This window comes from Rhamphochromis sp. 'chilingali', assembly GCF_963969265.1.
Source record: "Rhamphochromis sp. 'chilingali' genome assembly, chromosome: 15".
NCBI lineage: Eukaryota > Metazoa > Chordata > Actinopteri > Cichliformes > Cichlidae > Rhamphochromis > Rhamphochromis sp. 'chilingali'.
This window is the reverse complement of record NC_137942.1, coordinates 877,262-895,432: the sequence shown is the minus strand read 5'-3', so window position 1 is coordinate 895,432 and position 18,171 is coordinate 877,262. Positions and strand designations below refer to the sequence as shown.

The following is an 18,171-nucleotide window of genomic DNA, read 5'->3' as shown; positions in this document are numbered from 1 at the left end:
CGCTGCCCGGAGCTGCCGTGCTGGGACACACCGACCCGCCGGCTCTGCTGCCACGGAGAACCAGCCAAGAAATCATCTCAATTCAGTTTCATCAGCTTCTTCAAAGCTTCCTTTAACAAACTCTGTCGTGTTCTGGAGTTCTGGGTGTCTGAGGCAGGCGGTCTGTCTCAAGTGTGTCAGGAGCAGATGGAGCTCAGGTTTAATCTGCTCTGAATATTGATATTCAGAAACAGGTCTGAGCAGGATGGCAGCCCTGCCCAGCACGCTGCATCCAGCAGCCGTCGGGTTTACACTTGTTCTGCAGATGGTGTGGCTCACACACTCCTGTAACCTGAGAGCCAAACCTTCATTTACAACCTGGAAAATCAAATCCATCAAAACTCAACAAGATCCTGCAACAGAGAGACTGTTAGAGAGCGTTTACTCAGCCTGGACACATCGCAGCAGCCTGACTCTCCTTACAAACCTTTAAAGGTCAAAAGAAAAGCAGCCTGAAAATGCTAACTGCTAACTGGTTCTCATACTGTGATTTTCTGCTCTGAGCAGTTAAAGCACTTTATACAACATGCCTCTTTCCTGCGTTCAGATTCAGAATCAGAAAGACTTTATTTATCCCCAAGCGGCAATTAAGATACAACAGAGCAGCATGATGTTAAAGATAAGGACAGGGCACAAACAGGCAATAAGAGTGAGATAATAAATACACAGAATATACACAGTTTTAAAATTAAAGTGACTGAAAGGTGAATAAATAACTGTAAGTGAGTAAAGAGTTGGTAGTATAAGAAGAGTGTAGTTTCTGTTTCTGGTGGGGGAAATGTTCTTATCGGCTGGAGTTAAAAAGCAGAGCTGCTTTAGGGACAAAGGTGGCGCTCCTCCTCCTCTCAGTCCTGCAGGAAATGCAGTGGAGGCGTCGCCCAGAGGGGAGCCACTGAAATGTGAGGTGAAGAATGTGAGAGGGGTCGTTGATGATTTTGGCTGCCTGTCTGAGGACCTGTTGGCTGAAAACCTGCCAGAGTTCTGACAGGCCGATGACTGTAGAGCACACTGATGCAGTGTGCTGCAGTCTGTTCCTGTATGAAGGCTGAGGGAGTGGAACCAGCAGGTGATGGACAAGGTCATGGTGCTTTCCAGGAAGGCATCGTAAAAAGTCATCATGATGGGTGTGCTAACTCCTAAGGAGGTGTAGCCGTTGGTGGCACCTCCTGAGAATCTCCTCTGTGTTGGCAGAGAATTTCAGGAGGTTGTCAAAGATGGTTCCCAGGTATTTGTGCTCCTCAACTACCTCCACTGGCTTCCCGTGGATGGTGGTGGTGACTGAAGCAGCCAGATCTCTCTGCCTACTGGAGAAGGTCACCACCATCTCTTTGGTTTTGCTCACGTTCAGTTCAAGTTTGGAGCTGTCACACCACTCTACAAACTCATGGTCCGTGGTGTTGTGAGGGCCTGACAGCAGTGACAGGAGAACTGTGTCGTCAGCATATTTAACCAGGTGACAAACAGTCAGAGCTCTGTTGAGCCAACCATCCCTTTAACGTTAACTAGTGTTACACACCGGCCCGAAGCCGGGGTGCAACACAACAAAAAATAAACCCGATACATAACAACGACAAACAAAAAAAAACACACCACGGCAGAATGACGAGTTTGGTTAATTTATTCACTGAACAGGTAGCGAGCTTCAGGGTGGGCGATGCCAAAACAACAAACAAAACACACTAGAAAGAAAAACAGAACTAACTTACCTCCCACGATTCCAAAACAAAATACAATTCTCTAACCTGTCTCCCTACCCGAAACAGGAAAAAAGAGGGGAATAAAAGAAACGGCTTCCCACCCCTACAGCTACCAAGCCCAGGTACAACCCTTTTTCAGCATTAATATTGCAGCCCCGTGCAGTCACACGCCACGACGGTCCCCAGCCACACAGCTCACGGGGAACCAGGAAAAGTCTCCTCACCGGCCCAGTCCAACCCCTTTTGTAGCTGGCCTCTTTCCTTCCTCCACCAATGGGCGGCCTCCACCTGGAAACAAGCATCGCTGAATACAAATACAAACAATAACAACCCCGTACCACAAATAATGACCCTGGGTCATAACACCCCCCCACCTAAAATCAAGCATCTCATTAGAGAGATGCTAGACCTAGGTCTCCACCCGGGATAGGGCATCGGCCACAATATTATCAGCCCCTCTAAGATGATGGATGTCAATATTAAAGTCCTGCAGCAGCAAAGACCAACGCATGAGACGCCGATTGTTATTCCTCATGCGAGAGAGGAAAACCAAGGGGTTGTGGTCCGTATACACAGCAGTTGGAGCGGGGCTGGAACTGACATACACCTCAAAATGTTGGAGGGCTAAGAGTAACGCTAAAGCTTCCTTCTCGATGGTACTATAATTCACCTGATGTGTATTGAATTTTCTTGAGAAGTAACACACGGGGTGATCAATACCCTGGTCATCCTCCTGCAGGAGTACAGCACCCGCACCATGCGCACTGGCATCCACCTCTAACTTAAACACCCGAGTGAAGTCAGGGGCACCTAACACTGGGGCACTGCACAACAGGGCTTTGGCTGAGTCAAAGGCATCCTGACAATCAGAGTTCCACAAAAACAGGCACGACGGACTTGTCAGGGCTGTCAGAGGAATAACCACGGTGGCGAAATTTTTGCAGAACCCTCGATAGTAGCCACACATTCCCAAAAAACGGCGAAGCTGACGCCGCGTAGTTGGTATAGGGAAATCCAAGACGGCCTGGACTTTGGCCATGAGAGGGCGTACCTGCCCCTGTCCCACCTGCTTCCCTAGGTAGGTAACCACAGCTTTGCCAAACTCGCATTTGGCCAAATTGACTGTCAAACAGGCACCCTTCAATCGGACAAGAACCTCCCGTAGCGTCTCCATGTGCTCTAGCCAGGTCAGCGAGTAAACCACAATATCATCTAAGTAGACCTCGCATCCCTGAACACCCAGTAGCACCATGTTCATCAGCCTTTGAAACGTGGCGGGAGCATTTCTCAACCCAAACGGCATCACCGTGTATTGCAGGAAATGGTCTGGTGTCACGAAAGCTGAAATCTCCGCCGCCCATTGCGACAGGGGCACCTGCCAATAACCTTTCAAAAGATCTAGCTTGGTGACAAATCTGGCTGAGCCCACCCTATCAACACAGTCATCCATACGGGGGAGCGGAAAGGAGTCTGGCTTGGTGATGGCATTTACTTTACGGTAATCATTACAAAAACGTGGGGTTTGATCAGATTTAGGCACCAAGAGGGTAGGAGAGCTCCATGGACTGAAGCTGGGCACCGCAAAACCATTCTCCAACAGGTATTCCACCTCCTTTCTCATGATTGCCCGCTTTCCGGGATTGACCCGATAGGCATGCTGCTTAATGGGCCGGTGTTCGCCAACATCTATATCATGCTCAAGCATAGTGGTCTGAGTCGGCTTGTCACTAAAGAGCACAATATGACCACAGATCAGATTGTAAATATCCTGCCTGTGGGGCTCACCCAAATAAAGCAAATGAGCCTCAAGGTCCTCCAAGATCTTTGAATTCTCCAAGCGGGCCCCTGAGCTGGGTCCCTGGGGTTCACGCAACCCATCCACCTCCGGTTGGTAGGAGGGTGAACCCACCGTCACCACAGGGGAAACAGAGTTAGTCTGGCTCTGGTTCCGGTCCACATATTTCTTGAGCATATTAACATGACAAACCCGGGACTTCTTCCGCCTATCCGGGGTTTTAATCAGGTAATCCGTGTCACTAACTTGGCGCTCGATCTCATACGGACCACTAAAACGAGCTTGGAAACATGAACCCACAATGGGTAAGAGAACTAAAACACGCTCACCAGGCAAAAAGGTGCGCTTGAGGGTCTTCCTATCATACCTCTCTTTCATCTTCTCCTGAGCACCGGAAAGCGACCTGCGCGCCAACTCACATGCAGCGTGCAGCCTCTCCCTAAACGAACTTACATAGTCAAGCACGTTGTGCACGGGCCGCGGCTGGTCGGGCTGCGCGAGCCACCCCTCTTGGAGCAGACGTAGGGGTCCACTAGTAATGACTTCATGAACTTCTTCACAAATAAAATTTTTATCATTAGAGAAAAAATTACCAGTAATCATCCCACAGATGTAATATTATCTACAGCTACTCTTAGTACCATTGATGTTAAGTTAGACTCTTTTTCTCCAATTGATCTTTCTGAGTTAACTTCAATAATTACTTCCTCCAAACCATCAACGTGTCTTTTAGACCCCATTCCTACAAAACTGCTCAAAGAAGTCCTGCCATTAATTAATGCTTCGATCTTAAATATGATCAACCTATCTCTAATAATCAGCTATGTACCACAGGCCTTCAAGCTGGCTGTAGTTAAACCTTTACTCAAAAAGCATCTCTAGACCCAGCAGTCTTAGCTAATTATAGGCCAATCTCCAACCTTCCTTTATATCAAACATCCTTGAAAGAGTAGTTGTCAAACAGCTAACAGATCATCTGCAGAGGTTTATTTGAAGAGTTTCAGTCAGGTTTCAGAGCTCATCACAGCACAGAAACAGCTTTAGTGAAGGTTACAAATGATCTTCTTATGGCCTCTGACAGTGGACTCATCTCTGTGCTTGTCCTGCTAGACCTCAGTGCAGCGTTCGATACTGTCGACCATAATATCCTATTAGAGCGATTAGAACATGCTGTAGGTATTACAGGTACTGTGCTGCAGTGGTTTGTATCATATCTATCTAATAGACTCCAGTTTGTGCATGTAAATGGAGAGTCCTCTTCACACACTGAGGTTAATTATGGAGTTCCACAGGGTTCAGTGCTAGGACCAATTCTGTTTACATTATACATGCTTCCCTTAGGCAGCATCATTAGAAGACATAGCATACATTTTCACTGCTATGCTGATGACACCCAGCTCTATCTGTGCATGAAGCCAGATAACACACACCAATGAGTTAAACTGCAGGAATGTCTTAAAGACATAAAGACCTGGATGGCCGCTAACTTTCTGCTTCTTAATTCAGATCAAACTGAGGTTATTGTACTCGGCCCTGAAAAGCCTAGAAATATGGTATCTAACCAGATTTTTACTCTGGATGGCATTACCTTGGCCTCCAGTAACGCTGTGAGGAACCTTGGAGTCATTTTTGACCAGGACATGTCCTTCAATGCACATATTAAACAAATATGTAAGACTGCGTTCTTCCATTTGTGCAACATCTCTAAAATTAGAAATATACTGTCTCAGAGTGACGCTGAAAAACCTAGTTCATGCATTTATTACTTCCAGGCTGGACGACTGTAATTCATTATTATCAGGATGTCCAAAAAACTCGCTGAAAAGCCTTCAGCTGATCCAAAATGCTGCAGCAAGAGTCCTGACAGGGACTAGAAAGAGAGAGCAGATTTCTCCTGTTTTGGCTTCCTGTTAAATCCAGAATTCAAAATCCTGCTCCTCACATACAAGGTCTTAAATAATCAGGCCCCATCTTATCTTAATGACCTTGTAGTACCATATCACCCTATTAGAGCACTTCGCTCTCGCTCTGCAGGCCTACTTGTTGTTCCTAGAGTATTTAAAAGTAGAATGGGAGGCAGAGCCTTCAGTTTTCAGGCCCCTCTTCTGTGGAACCAGCTTCCAGTTTGGATTCAGGAGACAGACACTATCTCTACTTTCAAGATTAGGCTTCAAACTTTCCTTTTTGCTAAAGCATATAGTTAGGGCTGGACCAGGTGACCCTGAATCCTCCCTTAGTTATGCTGCAATAGACGTAGGCTACCGGGGTTTCCCATGATGCACTGGGTGTTTCTTCTTCACTCACTATGTATTAACAGACCTCTCTGCATTGAATCATATCTGTTATTAACCTCTGTCTCTCTTCCACAGCATGTCTTTATCCTGTCTTCCTTCTCTCACCCCAACCAATCACAGCAGATGGCCCCGCCCCTCCCTGAGCCTGGTTCCGTTTATTTCTACACTTTGTTTGTTTTACCTGTTCGTATTTATCTCATTATTGGCGCTTCACCGTCAAACCAGCAGGGGTCCCTGGAGGACTCATCATTTCTTATTAAATAACACGAAGCAGGAGCCTCAGCCAATCAGCGTCAGCCTGTCGAGCGCCTGCGCAGCGAAGCAGTTGGTGTTTTGTTGACATGTCTGCCGCTGGTCTTTAATGATTGCTCCTGCGGGTTCTGCTGTCAGAGAGCGTACTCCTTTCACGACCCCACCTGATGGAAAACCCCAGAGACCTGGTGAGTCCCGGGGCTCCCCCGAGCCGCCCGGAAGCGGGTCTTCCTTCATTTTTAATGCTTGCTTTAGGGACTGCTTAAAAGCGACCGCGGACTGAGTGTTAAAGCAAAACTCCATTGAGAAATCGTTAAATTTAAGATACTTTCGTTCATTGACAGAAACACATGTTCAAACGCAAGATAATTTCATCAGTTGGTAACAAGGTCAACTCAGAGTTTAATTCTGTATCTATATAAAGACTGGAGTAGTTATGTAACCGGCCAAAACGTAGATTTATATTCACTTTACCTGTTATGGCCAAAATCTCGTGTCAGATCTCCTTTGAAAGTCCTTCGGTATTAGTTTTGCTGCTTGTTTCCAAAGACAAACATTGGACTGGATGTTGTCTATAAAAGTTTCATAAACCTGACAACATGTTTTTTAATTCGGCATGCATGTATTCCGGTAAACACGTTTTAATTAAATAAAAAGTAAACGTGTTTATCGTTTTGCTTTTTCCCGCTACATACTCGTACATTCAGAGCGCGGAGCGTCACCGTGGATCAGCACCGAAAAACGGCTTTTCCAGGAGCAGACTGCAGTGCTGCACAAATTTAATGCCGCCGAATTTAATGCTGGCAGAGGGGGCGGGGGGTGCACAGGTTTAACCCCGCAGTCGGGGCTCAGAGTGAGCGGAAGTGAGGGGAATCCTGGAGGTGACCCGGTGTTGTGGCTTCTGTCTTTGTGCTGTCAGTCAGCCTCTCTGTGCTGCAGCGCTGCAGGAGCTCCAAACCCACTGCTGCGACGTGATGATGGGTAGAGGTCAGAGGATGGACCAGAGAAGGAATATTCATGACCTTCACAGATCTTTGTTGTTACAACCTGAGAACATTTAATAAAATATTTGTGGTTACGATTGTGTTTCTGTGGATTAAATACAGTTTTAATGGGGTCAATGGCTTTTTGGGGGTCTTTGTGACTTTAGACTGTCTTCCGTCCTCAGGTGGAGCGTCAGTCCCGGAAGCGGCGGGACTCGTTCGGAATGCTGGACGGTCTGGATGAGGACCGGAGCAGCTGCAGCACCGAGTCCAGCGGGGGGAGCGGCGCCTCTAGTCCCGAGGACAGCGAGGACGAAGAGTTAGGAGGAGGGGTCACTCAGCTAAACCCCTCCTCTTCACTGACGCTCATCAAGACCAACGGTCAGGTGTACACGTACCCCGACGGGAAGGCCGGCATGGGTCAGTTCACGTCTAGAATCAGGACCTGGTTTTCTGAGTCGGTCGATCTGCGTCCTCAGTTGCTCTCTCTCTGCTCTCCTCAGCGACCTGTGAGATGTGCGGCATGGTCGGCGTCAGAGACGCCTTCTACAGCAAAACCAAACGTTTCTGCAGCGTCTCGTGCTCCAGGAGCTACTCATCCAACTCCAAGAAGGCCAGCATCCTCGCCAGGCTGCAGGTAACGGGGGTGTAGGAACACATAGCATACATTTACACTGCTATGCAGATGACACCCAGCTCTATCTGTCCATGAAGCCAGATAACACACACCAATGAGTTAAACTGCAGGAATGTCTTAAAGACATAAAGACCTGGATGGCCGCTAACTTTCTGCTTCTTAATTCAGATCAAACTGAGGTTATTGTACTCGGCCCTGAAAATCTTAGAAATATGGTATCTAAGCAGATTCTTACTCTGGATGGCATTACCTTGGCCTCCAGTAACACTGTGAGGAACCTTGGAGTCATTTTTGACCAGGACATGTCCTTCAACGCACATATTAAACAAATATGTAAGACTGCTTTCTTCCATTTGTGCAACATCTCTAAAGTTAGAAATATCCTGTCTCAGAGTGACGCTGAAAAACTAGTTCATGCATTTATTACTTCCAGGCTGGACGACTGTAATTCATTATTATCAGGAAGTCCTAAAAACTCCCTGAAAAGCCTTCAGCTAATCCAAAATGCTGCAGCAAGAGTCCTGACAGGGACTAGAAAGAGAGAGCAGATTTCTCCTGTTTTGGCTTCCTGTTAAATCCAGAATTCAAAATCCTGCTCCTCACATACAAGGTCTTAAATAATCAGGCCCCATCTTATCTTAATGACCTTGTAGTACCATATCACCCTATTAGAGCACTTCGCTCTCGCTCTGCAGGCCTACTTGTTGTTCCTAGAGTATTTAAAAGTAGAATGGGAGGCAGAGCCTTCAGTTTTCAGGCCCCTCTTCTGTGGAACCAGCTTCCAGTTTGGATTCAGGAGACAGACACTATCTCTACTTTCAAGATTAGGCTTCAAACTTTCCTTTTTGCTAAAGCATATAGTTAGGGCTGGACCAGGTGACCCTGAATCCTCCCTTAGTGATGCTGCAATAGACGTAGGCTACCGGGGTTTCCCATGATGCACTGGGTGTTTCTTCTTCACTCACTATGTGTTAACAGACCTCTCTGCACTGAATCATATCTGTTATTAACCTCTGTCTCTCTTCCACAGCATGTCTTTATCCTGTCTTCCTTCTCTCACCCCAACCGGTCGCAGCAGATGGCCCCGCCCCTCCCTGAGCCTGGTTCCGTTTATTTCTACACTTTGTTTGTTTTACCTGTTCGTATTTATCTCATTATTGGCGCTTCACCGTCAAACCAGCAGGGGTCCCTGGGTGTAGGAACACTTTGCCTTGAACTTTTCTGATGTTAGGTGTGACGGGCTCCGTGTGTCTGTGTTTGTCAGGGAAAGCCTCCTACCAAGAAAGCCAAGGTTCTGCAGAAGCAGCCTCTGATGACCAAACTCGCCGCCTACGCTCAGCAGCAGGCCAACCAGCAGGGCGGGGTCAAGAAGAGCGGTGAGTTCAGCAGCGCTGACACGTCCACGCTGGGACTGAAATCGACTTTCTCATTGGTTACATGTTAAACACAAACACGGTCAGATTGTAGGTGTGGCTCATCTTCTAGTCCCTCCCCCTTTAAAATAACTTTCTTTTGATTGGCTGCAAAGTATTTGAAGAGCAGGTGGGTGGGGCTTCTGTCTGCTCCATGTGACATCATACTGATCCATGATGAGAAAAAACAGTTTCAACATGAGGGTTCGGCGTGTCTGACGAGTGCACACGCACCGAGCTCGTGTTTAACACGTACGGCAGGAAATGAGAACGAAGCGGTCGCTCTTCTCAAAGAGTAATAAATACGAGCTGATTTTTAAATCGTACATCGGATGAACTCTGCTCTGCATCAGTTCTCAGAGGAGTTGAATCTTTCCTGCCGTTGTGCCACTGAGCACTTCTTGATGAACGTGTCAGGTTTCTCTTTGCACATCACGCCTTCTGTTTTCTTCGCAGTGTCCATGGAGTTGTTCGACTGGGGTCGTTACCTTGGAGACGGAGATGTAATGGGAGCGCCGGTTAGCTGTTTCCAACATGTGGGTACAAGCAGAGTCCTTCTCACCGTTATGATGAAGCTCCCTGTGAACAGTGTTCAGTCGATACTAGCACGACGAAACGAGTTCACTGCGTTAATCATCAGAAAGAAGCTCCTCCCCCTGACTACAGAGTCACCAGCGTTTGTGAGATTCAAACACGAGGTCAAAGGTCAAACATTGCAGCTTTAACCCTGCGCAGTTTTCACTGATTCACGCTTGGATCACCAGGGCTCTCGTGAAGCGTGTCACGTACGCAGATGATGTTGTGCGTCTTACCTTTAAATTGACAGACAGGAAACCAGCTCAGACGACCTCGCCGCTGCTTACTTCAGAGTTTGTGTGAATTTGTTTGAGCTGTAAAACAGGACGTGTGTCTCGCTCGGGGTCGATCTCAGACCTCGGGAATAAGAAACTGGCGCCGTGCGTGCGGTCGGATGTTTCGTTAATTTTATTTTTGTGTGTTTGTCAGGTCCCGATGGGAAATTCGTGGGGAGGCATCAGCGAAGGCATCCGGGTCGAGGTGCCGAACACTGACAGCGGGCTGCCCATGAAGGTTTACTGGATCGCTGGCATCATCAAACTGGCTGGTACACATGTACACACACACACACTCTATCACAGGGGTGTCAAACTCAGATACACAGTGGGCCAAAATTCAAAACTGGAACCAAGTCGCGGGCTAACGTTAATATTTATTGAAATATATTTATTCCTCCAGATATAAGAATGAATCTTTTCTTATGGACTAAAACAAGTTTTGCTGAAAAACTGAATATGGAACAAGCAAAGGTTTCATACTAAACAATATATATATATTAGCTATATAATACCAGTAGGCCAGCTCTAATAGTAATTTGGTATGGCTTCGCGGGCCAAATTTGGCCCGCGGGCCAGAGTTTGACACCTGTGCTCTAACATGACATTAAATTGACCTTAATTTAACGTAAATCTTGAGTTTGCATTTTGTTCAGATGAGATTGAAATATTTGTTGGGCTCCTGCAGAGTTTGAACCATCTGGGTGATGAAACTAATTTGTGTGTGTGTGTGCGTGTGTGTGCGTGTGTGTGCGCGTGTGTGCGTGCGTGTGCGTGTGTGTGTGTGTGTGCGTGTGTGTGTGTGTGCGCGTGCGTGTGTGTGCGCGTGCGTGTGTGTGTGTGTGCGTGTGTGTGTGTGTGTGTGTGCGTGCGTGTGTGTGTGCGTGCGTGTGTGTGTGCGTGCACGTGCAGGTTTTAAGGCTTTGCTGAGATACGAGGGCTTCGACTGCGACTCTACACGAGACTTCTGGTTGAATCTGTGCGTGCCAGACATCCACCCGGTGGGCTGGTGTGCTGCTGGAGGGAAACCTCTGGTCCCCCCTCAGTGTAAGGGTCACTTCCTGTCTGCAGATTTGTCCTCAGACCTCAGATCAGTTTCACAGTCCTGAGTAATCAGGTTCACAGGAACAAATAGACTTCTTTTTAGGCTGTAAACTTATATCTGTGTGTGTGTGTGTTCTCAGCCATCCTGCACCGCTTCTCCAACTGGAAAACGTTCCTGATCAAGAGACTCACAGGCTCCAAAACTCTGCCGCCAGACTTCGCGTCCAAGGTGACGTAGAAAACGCACGTAATCCATTTTTTAAATAACCTTCGTCCTGAAACTGAGTTTGAACTCAGGTGTCTGTTCAGGTGCAGGAGAGCATGCAGTTCCCCTTCAAGAAACAGATGAGGGTGGAGGTGGTGGATAAGACTCACCTGTGCCGGACTCGAGTGGCTCTGGTGGAACAGGTGAGTCACAGTAAACTAAGCATCTCTGGGCGGCAGATCAAATGTCTCTTTGCCAGAGTCGTTGTTTATGAGTATTTGTGTATTTTAAATAACTTTTTATGTCAAATTACCTGGAAACACTCAAAGCTGCAGGACCAGAGGCTCAGCAGCGCATTTTAATCGTACATTTGTGTAGTTTCTCAAAACAAATAACATCTAAAGGAATAAATCAGTAGACCAGTGACGGAGCCCTGAGGTGCTCCACCCACCGCCTCTGATACAGCTGTTGATCTATCTCTTCTGCTTATCCAGTTTATTAGTATTATTTGCGTGAATGTTATCCTGACGTTTGCGTCGTCGCAGGTGATCGGCGGTCGTCTCCGGCTCGTGTACGAGGAGTGCGACGATGGGACCGACGACTTCTGGTGTCACATGTACAGCCCTCTGATCCACAGCATCGGATGGTCGCGATCCATTGGACACCGCTTCAAACGATCCGGTGGGTCAGGTGATTCGATCCCAGGCCACCAGACTCCATGTAGAAAACAGTGAATTTAAGCCAGCGTGTAACATGAGGATGAAGAACATGTACTGTGTGATTGTTCCCAGATGTGTCGAAGAAATTGGACGGTCAGATGGACGCACCTGGACAGCTGTTTGCCAAAGTGAGCTTCACCCGACGTCGCCTCTGGCTTTGCTACATCCGCTGACACCTGAGTTACCTGATTGTAATCTGGTCCCACCTGTGGAGTTTGGCTCCTCATGGACATAAAATCAATTTATATCAATTTTGCATTTATGTAGGCTTTAATTTTAACATGTTTCTAATTATAAGTCAGAAGGTCTTTTATTTCATTCAAAATATTTCCTGATGGGTTTTCGTCCACTGTTGGCGATTCTATGAGTCACGCCCACTCAGCATATTTCCTACAGTGCTAACTGTGTGACACAGTGATGTTTCACTAACAGTCATGGTTATCTAAGTAATAATGATGTTACTGATGTATTCAATTCAGTTTTATTTATTTAGCACCAAATAAGAACAACAGTCGCCTGCAGCTGCTCAATAACACAGAGAGAAGAGGAAAAGCCACAATAAGATAACGTCACATGAGCGAGCGCTTTGGCGACAGTGGGAAGGAAAAACTGCCTTTTAAAAGGAAGGAGGAACCAGGCTTGGGGGGTCGTCCGTCTGCGGTGACCTTGGGTTGAGGGGAGGGCGACGGGACAAAGACGCTGTGGAGGAGAACCAGAGATGAACGATTGTCCTGCAGCTTGGAGGAACAGGAATGAGATTTATCCTGTTTTTCCTGAAGGTGAAGGAAGTGGATCAGAGCGGCCGCTGGTTCGAAGATGGGATGAAGCTGGAGGCCATTGACCCTCTGAATCTGTCTGCAATCTGCGTGGCCACAGTGAGGAAGGTAATAGCGAGCTGAGCGCTCACTCTGAAACCGGCTGCTCCGCCCTCCGGCTCCATCTAACCTGTCGCCTCCTCCTCAGGTCCTGGCAGACGGGTACCTGATGATCGGCATAGACGGCTCGGAGGCGGCCGATGGCTCGGACTGGTTCTGCTATCACTCCACGTCTCCCTCCATCTTCCCCGCTGGCTTCTGTGAGATTAACAACATCGAGCTGACGCCGCCCAGAGGTAGGAGTGCCTTTGAAAGGCAGCGGCACGCAGCTGTGGGAGCAGCTTTAACCTGCAGCTGTCGTTAACGCTGCCCCAGCCTCATTTCCAGCCTCGTCCCTGCACACAGATCCCTCCAGATTCTCCCTTTTAATGATACGATGTTGTGAAGGGTGGAGTGCCCACTCCGGGTCAGGGACGAGACCCTGAAACTCCTCCCAAGTGGAGGAGTTTAAGTGTCTCGGGGTCTTGTTCACGAGTGATGGGAGCCGGAGATCGACGGGCAGACTGGTGCCGCAGCATAGTAAAGAATAAAGTTCCTCACTATGAGCATTATTCTGAAGATATTTGCAGAACCGTGTTTTTTTTTGGTCATATTTATGTCTCAGGAAACATTTGAAAACATGTTTTGTTCTTTGGGGAGTTCACTCCATTCTCAAAGCGTCGCAGCTTTCACGGAGCTGTGGTCGTGTTGTTGAAACTGCCCTGTAGTGTGCACTGTGATCAAACTGATCCTGTCTTTGTGTGTCCAGGTTACTCCAGTCTGCCCTTCAGATGGTTTGAATATCTGAAGGAGAGCAAGTCTGTGGCTGCACCGGTGAACCTGTTCAACAGGGTGAGGCTCAAACGGGCTGAAGTCAGCAGTGATTCATCAGCATGATGACTTAATGCAGTCTGAGCAGCTCTGGGAGTAGATGTAGAAACATAGAGCAGACATGTTGAACTAAAATTATTAGAAAGACTCCCAGGACGATGTCACGGCTCAGTCCAGAGCGCATGAAGTGTTTTTTGGCTCAGTGGTTAGAGGCGGAGCTTCATCGTCTACACTCACTTACAGCAGACCATCGTCATCGTAGAGGTGACTCTAGTTAAATATATGGAAGGTAAATTAACCAAAGATATCATTAAAGAAAGAATTGGAGGTCCAGCAACAGAACACGCACCAGGTTGGTGTCTGATGCGTTTATTGTTGTTTGAATGAAAACAAATCTGTCCCAAAAACGCCGTCTGCAGCAGGTCTGACACTGATGTGAGCTGATTAGAGGTTTGTGTCCGCTCAGCTTCTCACTGCACACAGACTGTCATCTGTAACTTTAACTCACAGCAAACAGACGTTTCCATGTTGCTGATGCACAGAATTATAAACAGTTTGAATAAAAAGCAGTTTGGTAATTTTTCTGCATGAAGACTTTGCATATCTAACGTTTATATTTCTGAGTATTTTAGGACTGCAGGGTTTGTTTGTGTGGAGGGAACCGAGTGAAAGTTTCAATTTTGCCTTTTTAGTTTGTTTTTCTTGGCAAATGAACCGAAACGGCGACTAGAAACAAAGAAACGCCCACGTGTTAACGGCCGCGTCATGTCCGTGTCCTCCATCAGGACGTCCCCAACCACGGGTTCCGCCCCGGTATGAAGCTGGAGGCCGTCGACCTCATGGAGCCGCGGCTCGTCTGCGTCGCCACCGTCACGCGCATCGTCCACCGGTTGCTACGGATACACTTTGACGGCTGGGAGGACGAGTACGACCAGTGGGTGGACTGCGAGTCGCCCGACCTGTACCCGGTGGGCTGGTGTCAGCTGACCGGCTACCAGCTGCAGCCTCCGGCTGTTAACGCAGGTAAGTCCCACCTGATCTGTAGTTTCCATGGTGACAAGGACGGGTAAACTGGTGTGTTTTTTTGTTTGTTTCAGGCTCCAGAGACCTGCAGTCAGCAGCATCCAGACAGAGGAAGAAGTCTCAGCAGTACAAAGGACAAAAGAAAAGTGAGGCGGCGTCTCTTTAAATCGCTGAGTAACAAACGTGCCGCGGTGCAGCCTTCAGGACGCTGCGTGTTAAACTGCTGCTTAGTAATAAACAATGCTCCGCCTCCCTGTAGCGTTCTTACATTAGAGGCGTTCTTCAGTCACACCCACAGAGACCAACATTTACATCGTTACATTCTCCTAACGATGTCAGTAACAGGAAACACTGAGCAGCTGCAGCCACAGACCCAAACTATCATAGACCAACAAAAACAAAACGTGTGCTGATGTGACTTAAAAAAAAGAAAAAGACGAAACAGACCAAAAAACAGTTTTCATTTCAGTCGCGACAGAAAGAGGAGAAACGGTGAAAGGGCGGAGCAGGAGGAGCTGCATGAGCACGTGATTGTTGTACTGTCTCTTTAACAAAACCTGTTTGGTCTCCCAGAGAGGAAGCTGCCCATCGCTAAGCGACCCGTCAGCCTCTCCGGCACCATGGTAACAGGTGTCCCCAGGAGCCTATCGGGAGACGAGAACGAGACTCCGCCTGATTACCCGTCACCCCCTCCTCCGGCCTCCGCGGCCCAGCCGCCCTCTGCCAACCTGGAGAGCAGCCCCCGCACTGAGGGGGGGGCAGGTATGCACTCGTGCAGCCTTCTTTCATTTCTGTGGTTTTTACAAATCTGGGCGTCATGAAAACTCATTAAAACACAGATGAACAGCGCGGTGTGTGTGACGCATTCGCCGCGTCGTCAAACATCCCAAACTAAACATGAAGCCTCAGCCAGCGGCAGCAACGAGCCGTGTGTCACTGCAGTCGGCCACGTGGGTGCGGAGCACGCTCGTCTTTACAGCGTGGCTTCGGTTCATTGAGGTTTGCATGCACGTGTTGAGGAAGATGTTGTTTTGGTGCATCCTCGCAGTCTGACGTCCACTTTAGGCAAAAAGCTGTTTTCTCTCGTTCGCCGCGTCGCCTCCGTGATGCTCTTTAATGTGGTGATGGCCTGAGTGCTGCATCGTCTGTGTTTCTGCAGGAGTCAGAGAGGAGAATGCCAGAGCGCCCGAGTTATCTTCTCACAGGACTGAAGCAGAAACACACAGATCCTCCGCAGACTTCCTCAGCAGCCGGGACCAGCAGTAGGCCTCCTCCATCCTGCTTCCCCTCCCACAAATATGTGAAATCGTCTACTGGTGACCTCCAACATTGGACCACTCCTCCTAACCTTTCATTTAAAGAACTCTGTGTTCTTTAGCTGTGTTTGGTGTACTGCCATCTGAAAATTGAACCCTGCTAGAGAAGAAGACGCCGCAGGACAGTTAAAACAACAAACAGCTTTTATATGACAATTTTTCCAACGCCCAGATCTCCACTGTTTGTAGTTGTTCGTGTTCTAACGTTAAAACTACTGATGTAGTCATAAAAACACTGTTTCAGTGTGAGCGGCTGGAGTAACGAGGATGCCAAGGAAGAAAGATCACTTCTTGAAGCTCCGCCCACAGGTTTGCAGCATTTATTTTTACGGTAAAACGGAGCATCGGTCACGATAGACGCTGAAGCAGACAATCCACCGAGCTGCTGGAAGGATCAGCCAAACGTGACGTTTTCTCAAAGCTTTCTTTGTTTTGATGATTTTAAAATGTGTTTGAGTTTCATCGAGACGGCTAAACGTCCAATCACAGCCACAGCTTCACAGGATCGTTGGGTTTATTTCAGCCTGTGCTGAATCCACACGGCCCAGGTAAAGACTGCAGAGTTAGCACAAGCCAGCGTGGCGTTAATGGAAGATGTAGCGGTCTGCAGTAACGCTCGGTCCTGGATTCATTACTGCTCTGTTTATTTCCATCACCATGTTTTTATGGTGTTACATTAGCTTTGCATGATTCAGAGTTCATAATAACTCTTCTTTATCTTATGCACCATCTCAGTTCCTCCTCTCTCTGATACAAGCTGTTTTAGCCCCACCCCCTTTTGACACGACGTTCTTTGATTGGCTGCCCCTCTCTGTGACATCACACAGATCCAAACGTAGAAAAAACTGAGTTTACAGCCTTGGCCAAAGGCACTGTTGACCACACTGATGTCTTCATCAGAAGTACTTCAGCAGCTAAAAACCTACAAAAGTACGTCGTCGTTACGCAGTATGGATACCTCAGAAAAGTATAAACAAAATTACGATTTTTGGGTTAAAAAAATATATTTAAATTGTAAAATGAGTATATTTGATTTATTTTAAAATCTATATGTAATAGAAGACGATCATGGTACGTGAATTGATCAAATCGAGCGTGGAGGGACGCTCTGAGTGAGGGGGACGGCCTGAAGTAGCTTTTAAGCTAACAGATGTCTAAAAATGTCCAAATGTTCCTTTATCTGTGTTTTTTACTCTGCAGGCAGTGAAGTGTACGTTGACAAGGATATAAGTCCAAAATAAGCTGAAAGCATATTTGTGGAGCTGCACAAACACACAGATGTTAAAGAGCTGAAGCTACAAACGTAACATCTGCTCAAACACAACAACTTTACGTATTTTCTAAACTTTGGAAACAATAATGGGAAAAACTCATATTAATGTAATCCTGACTTGTATGCGAGTATGCTACATTACTAGTTACTTTATTTTACCTTTCAGTGTTAAACTTTTTCTCTTTAATGTTACACTCTTATGATTTCCCACAGAAAGTTTTTTATGTTTTTATATTTTTTAATTTATTTTTTTTAATGCGTCACAAATTTGCCGTCTCATAGTTTTGACTTTATCTGTCGACGTGTTCGATTTCTCTGTTCCTGCTTTTGTCTGTTTTAACCCTGATCACACAAACTTGATTCTCGTCAGTTTTAATTTCTCTTGTAAGTAAATTGAGCTTCAGTACCAGCGAAGAACCGACTGATGATCTTTAATCAGCTTCTTTAAGAGAGGCATGAATGTTTTTGCATTTTGAAGTTTCTCACTTTCAAAGATTTTGATTTAAAAATAATTTGTAAAATATTTTCTTAGTTTAGTTTTTTGTCATGACATGCTTCAGCTCCTCAGTGTATTGGATTTCATAATATTATGATATATTAAAAGTGTAACTCTCCCGGCGTTACCCCAGTAAGACAAAACCAGTTACTCATTATTAGCTCATAACATAAACTCAGACTTTAGTTTCTTAATTTTGCCTTAATATGTAATAATTTCACGTCATAGACACAGTTTTAACGTACTGCATTTAAAAAACTAAAAATGAAACCGTTTACTTTGATACATTTTTTTAAAAAGTGTCTACATTTATATTTGTGTTGTTTTGTGTGAGCTGTTTGATGTGTTGCAGTCGTCTCACAGATCCGTCGTTGAGACTCGAGTCTTACGCTGAGCTGTGAGCGTCTGCGCACTGAACCTGTTTCTAAACTCGCACTGCTGTCCGTGTGC

General features: G+C 46.8%; 1 protein-coding gene across 1 annotated transcript in view; it reads left to right on the top strand.

Annotated features, from left to right (window-relative positions):
* The first annotated feature begins 6,114 nt into the window (after nt 1-6,114).
* LOC308410648 (MBT domain-containing protein 1-like) overlaps nt 6,115-18,171 on the top strand; it is a 14,085-nt gene continuing 2,028 nt past the window's right edge. The window contains exons 1-18 of the mRNA XM_080904155.1: nt 6,115-6,265; nt 7,246-7,480; nt 7,564-7,697; nt 8,962-9,073; nt 9,566-9,645; nt 10,115-10,232; nt 10,873-11,007; nt 11,145-11,233; nt 11,314-11,412; nt 11,755-11,890; nt 12,001-12,056; nt 12,708-12,812; nt 12,892-13,039; nt 13,552-13,634; nt 14,399-14,636; nt 14,711-14,782; nt 15,210-15,398; nt 15,796-18,171. The exon at nt 15,796-18,171 is cut by the window's right edge and continues 2,028 nt beyond it. Of these exons, the coding sequence (XP_080760281.1) occupies nt 6,245-6,265; nt 7,246-7,480; nt 7,564-7,697; nt 8,962-9,073; nt 9,566-9,645; nt 10,115-10,232; nt 10,873-11,007; nt 11,145-11,233; nt 11,314-11,412; nt 11,755-11,890; nt 12,001-12,056; nt 12,708-12,812; nt 12,892-13,039; nt 13,552-13,634; nt 14,399-14,636; nt 14,711-14,782; nt 15,210-15,398; nt 15,796-15,902 (2,157 nt within the window). The 5' untranslated portion in view covers nt 6,115-6,244 and the 3' untranslated portion in view covers nt 15,903-18,171. The remainder of the gene's footprint in view (nt 6,266-7,245; nt 7,481-7,563; nt 7,698-8,961; nt 9,074-9,565; nt 9,646-10,114; nt 10,233-10,872; nt 11,008-11,144; nt 11,234-11,313; nt 11,413-11,754; nt 11,891-12,000; nt 12,057-12,707; nt 12,813-12,891; nt 13,040-13,551; nt 13,635-14,398; nt 14,637-14,710; nt 14,783-15,209; nt 15,399-15,795) is intronic.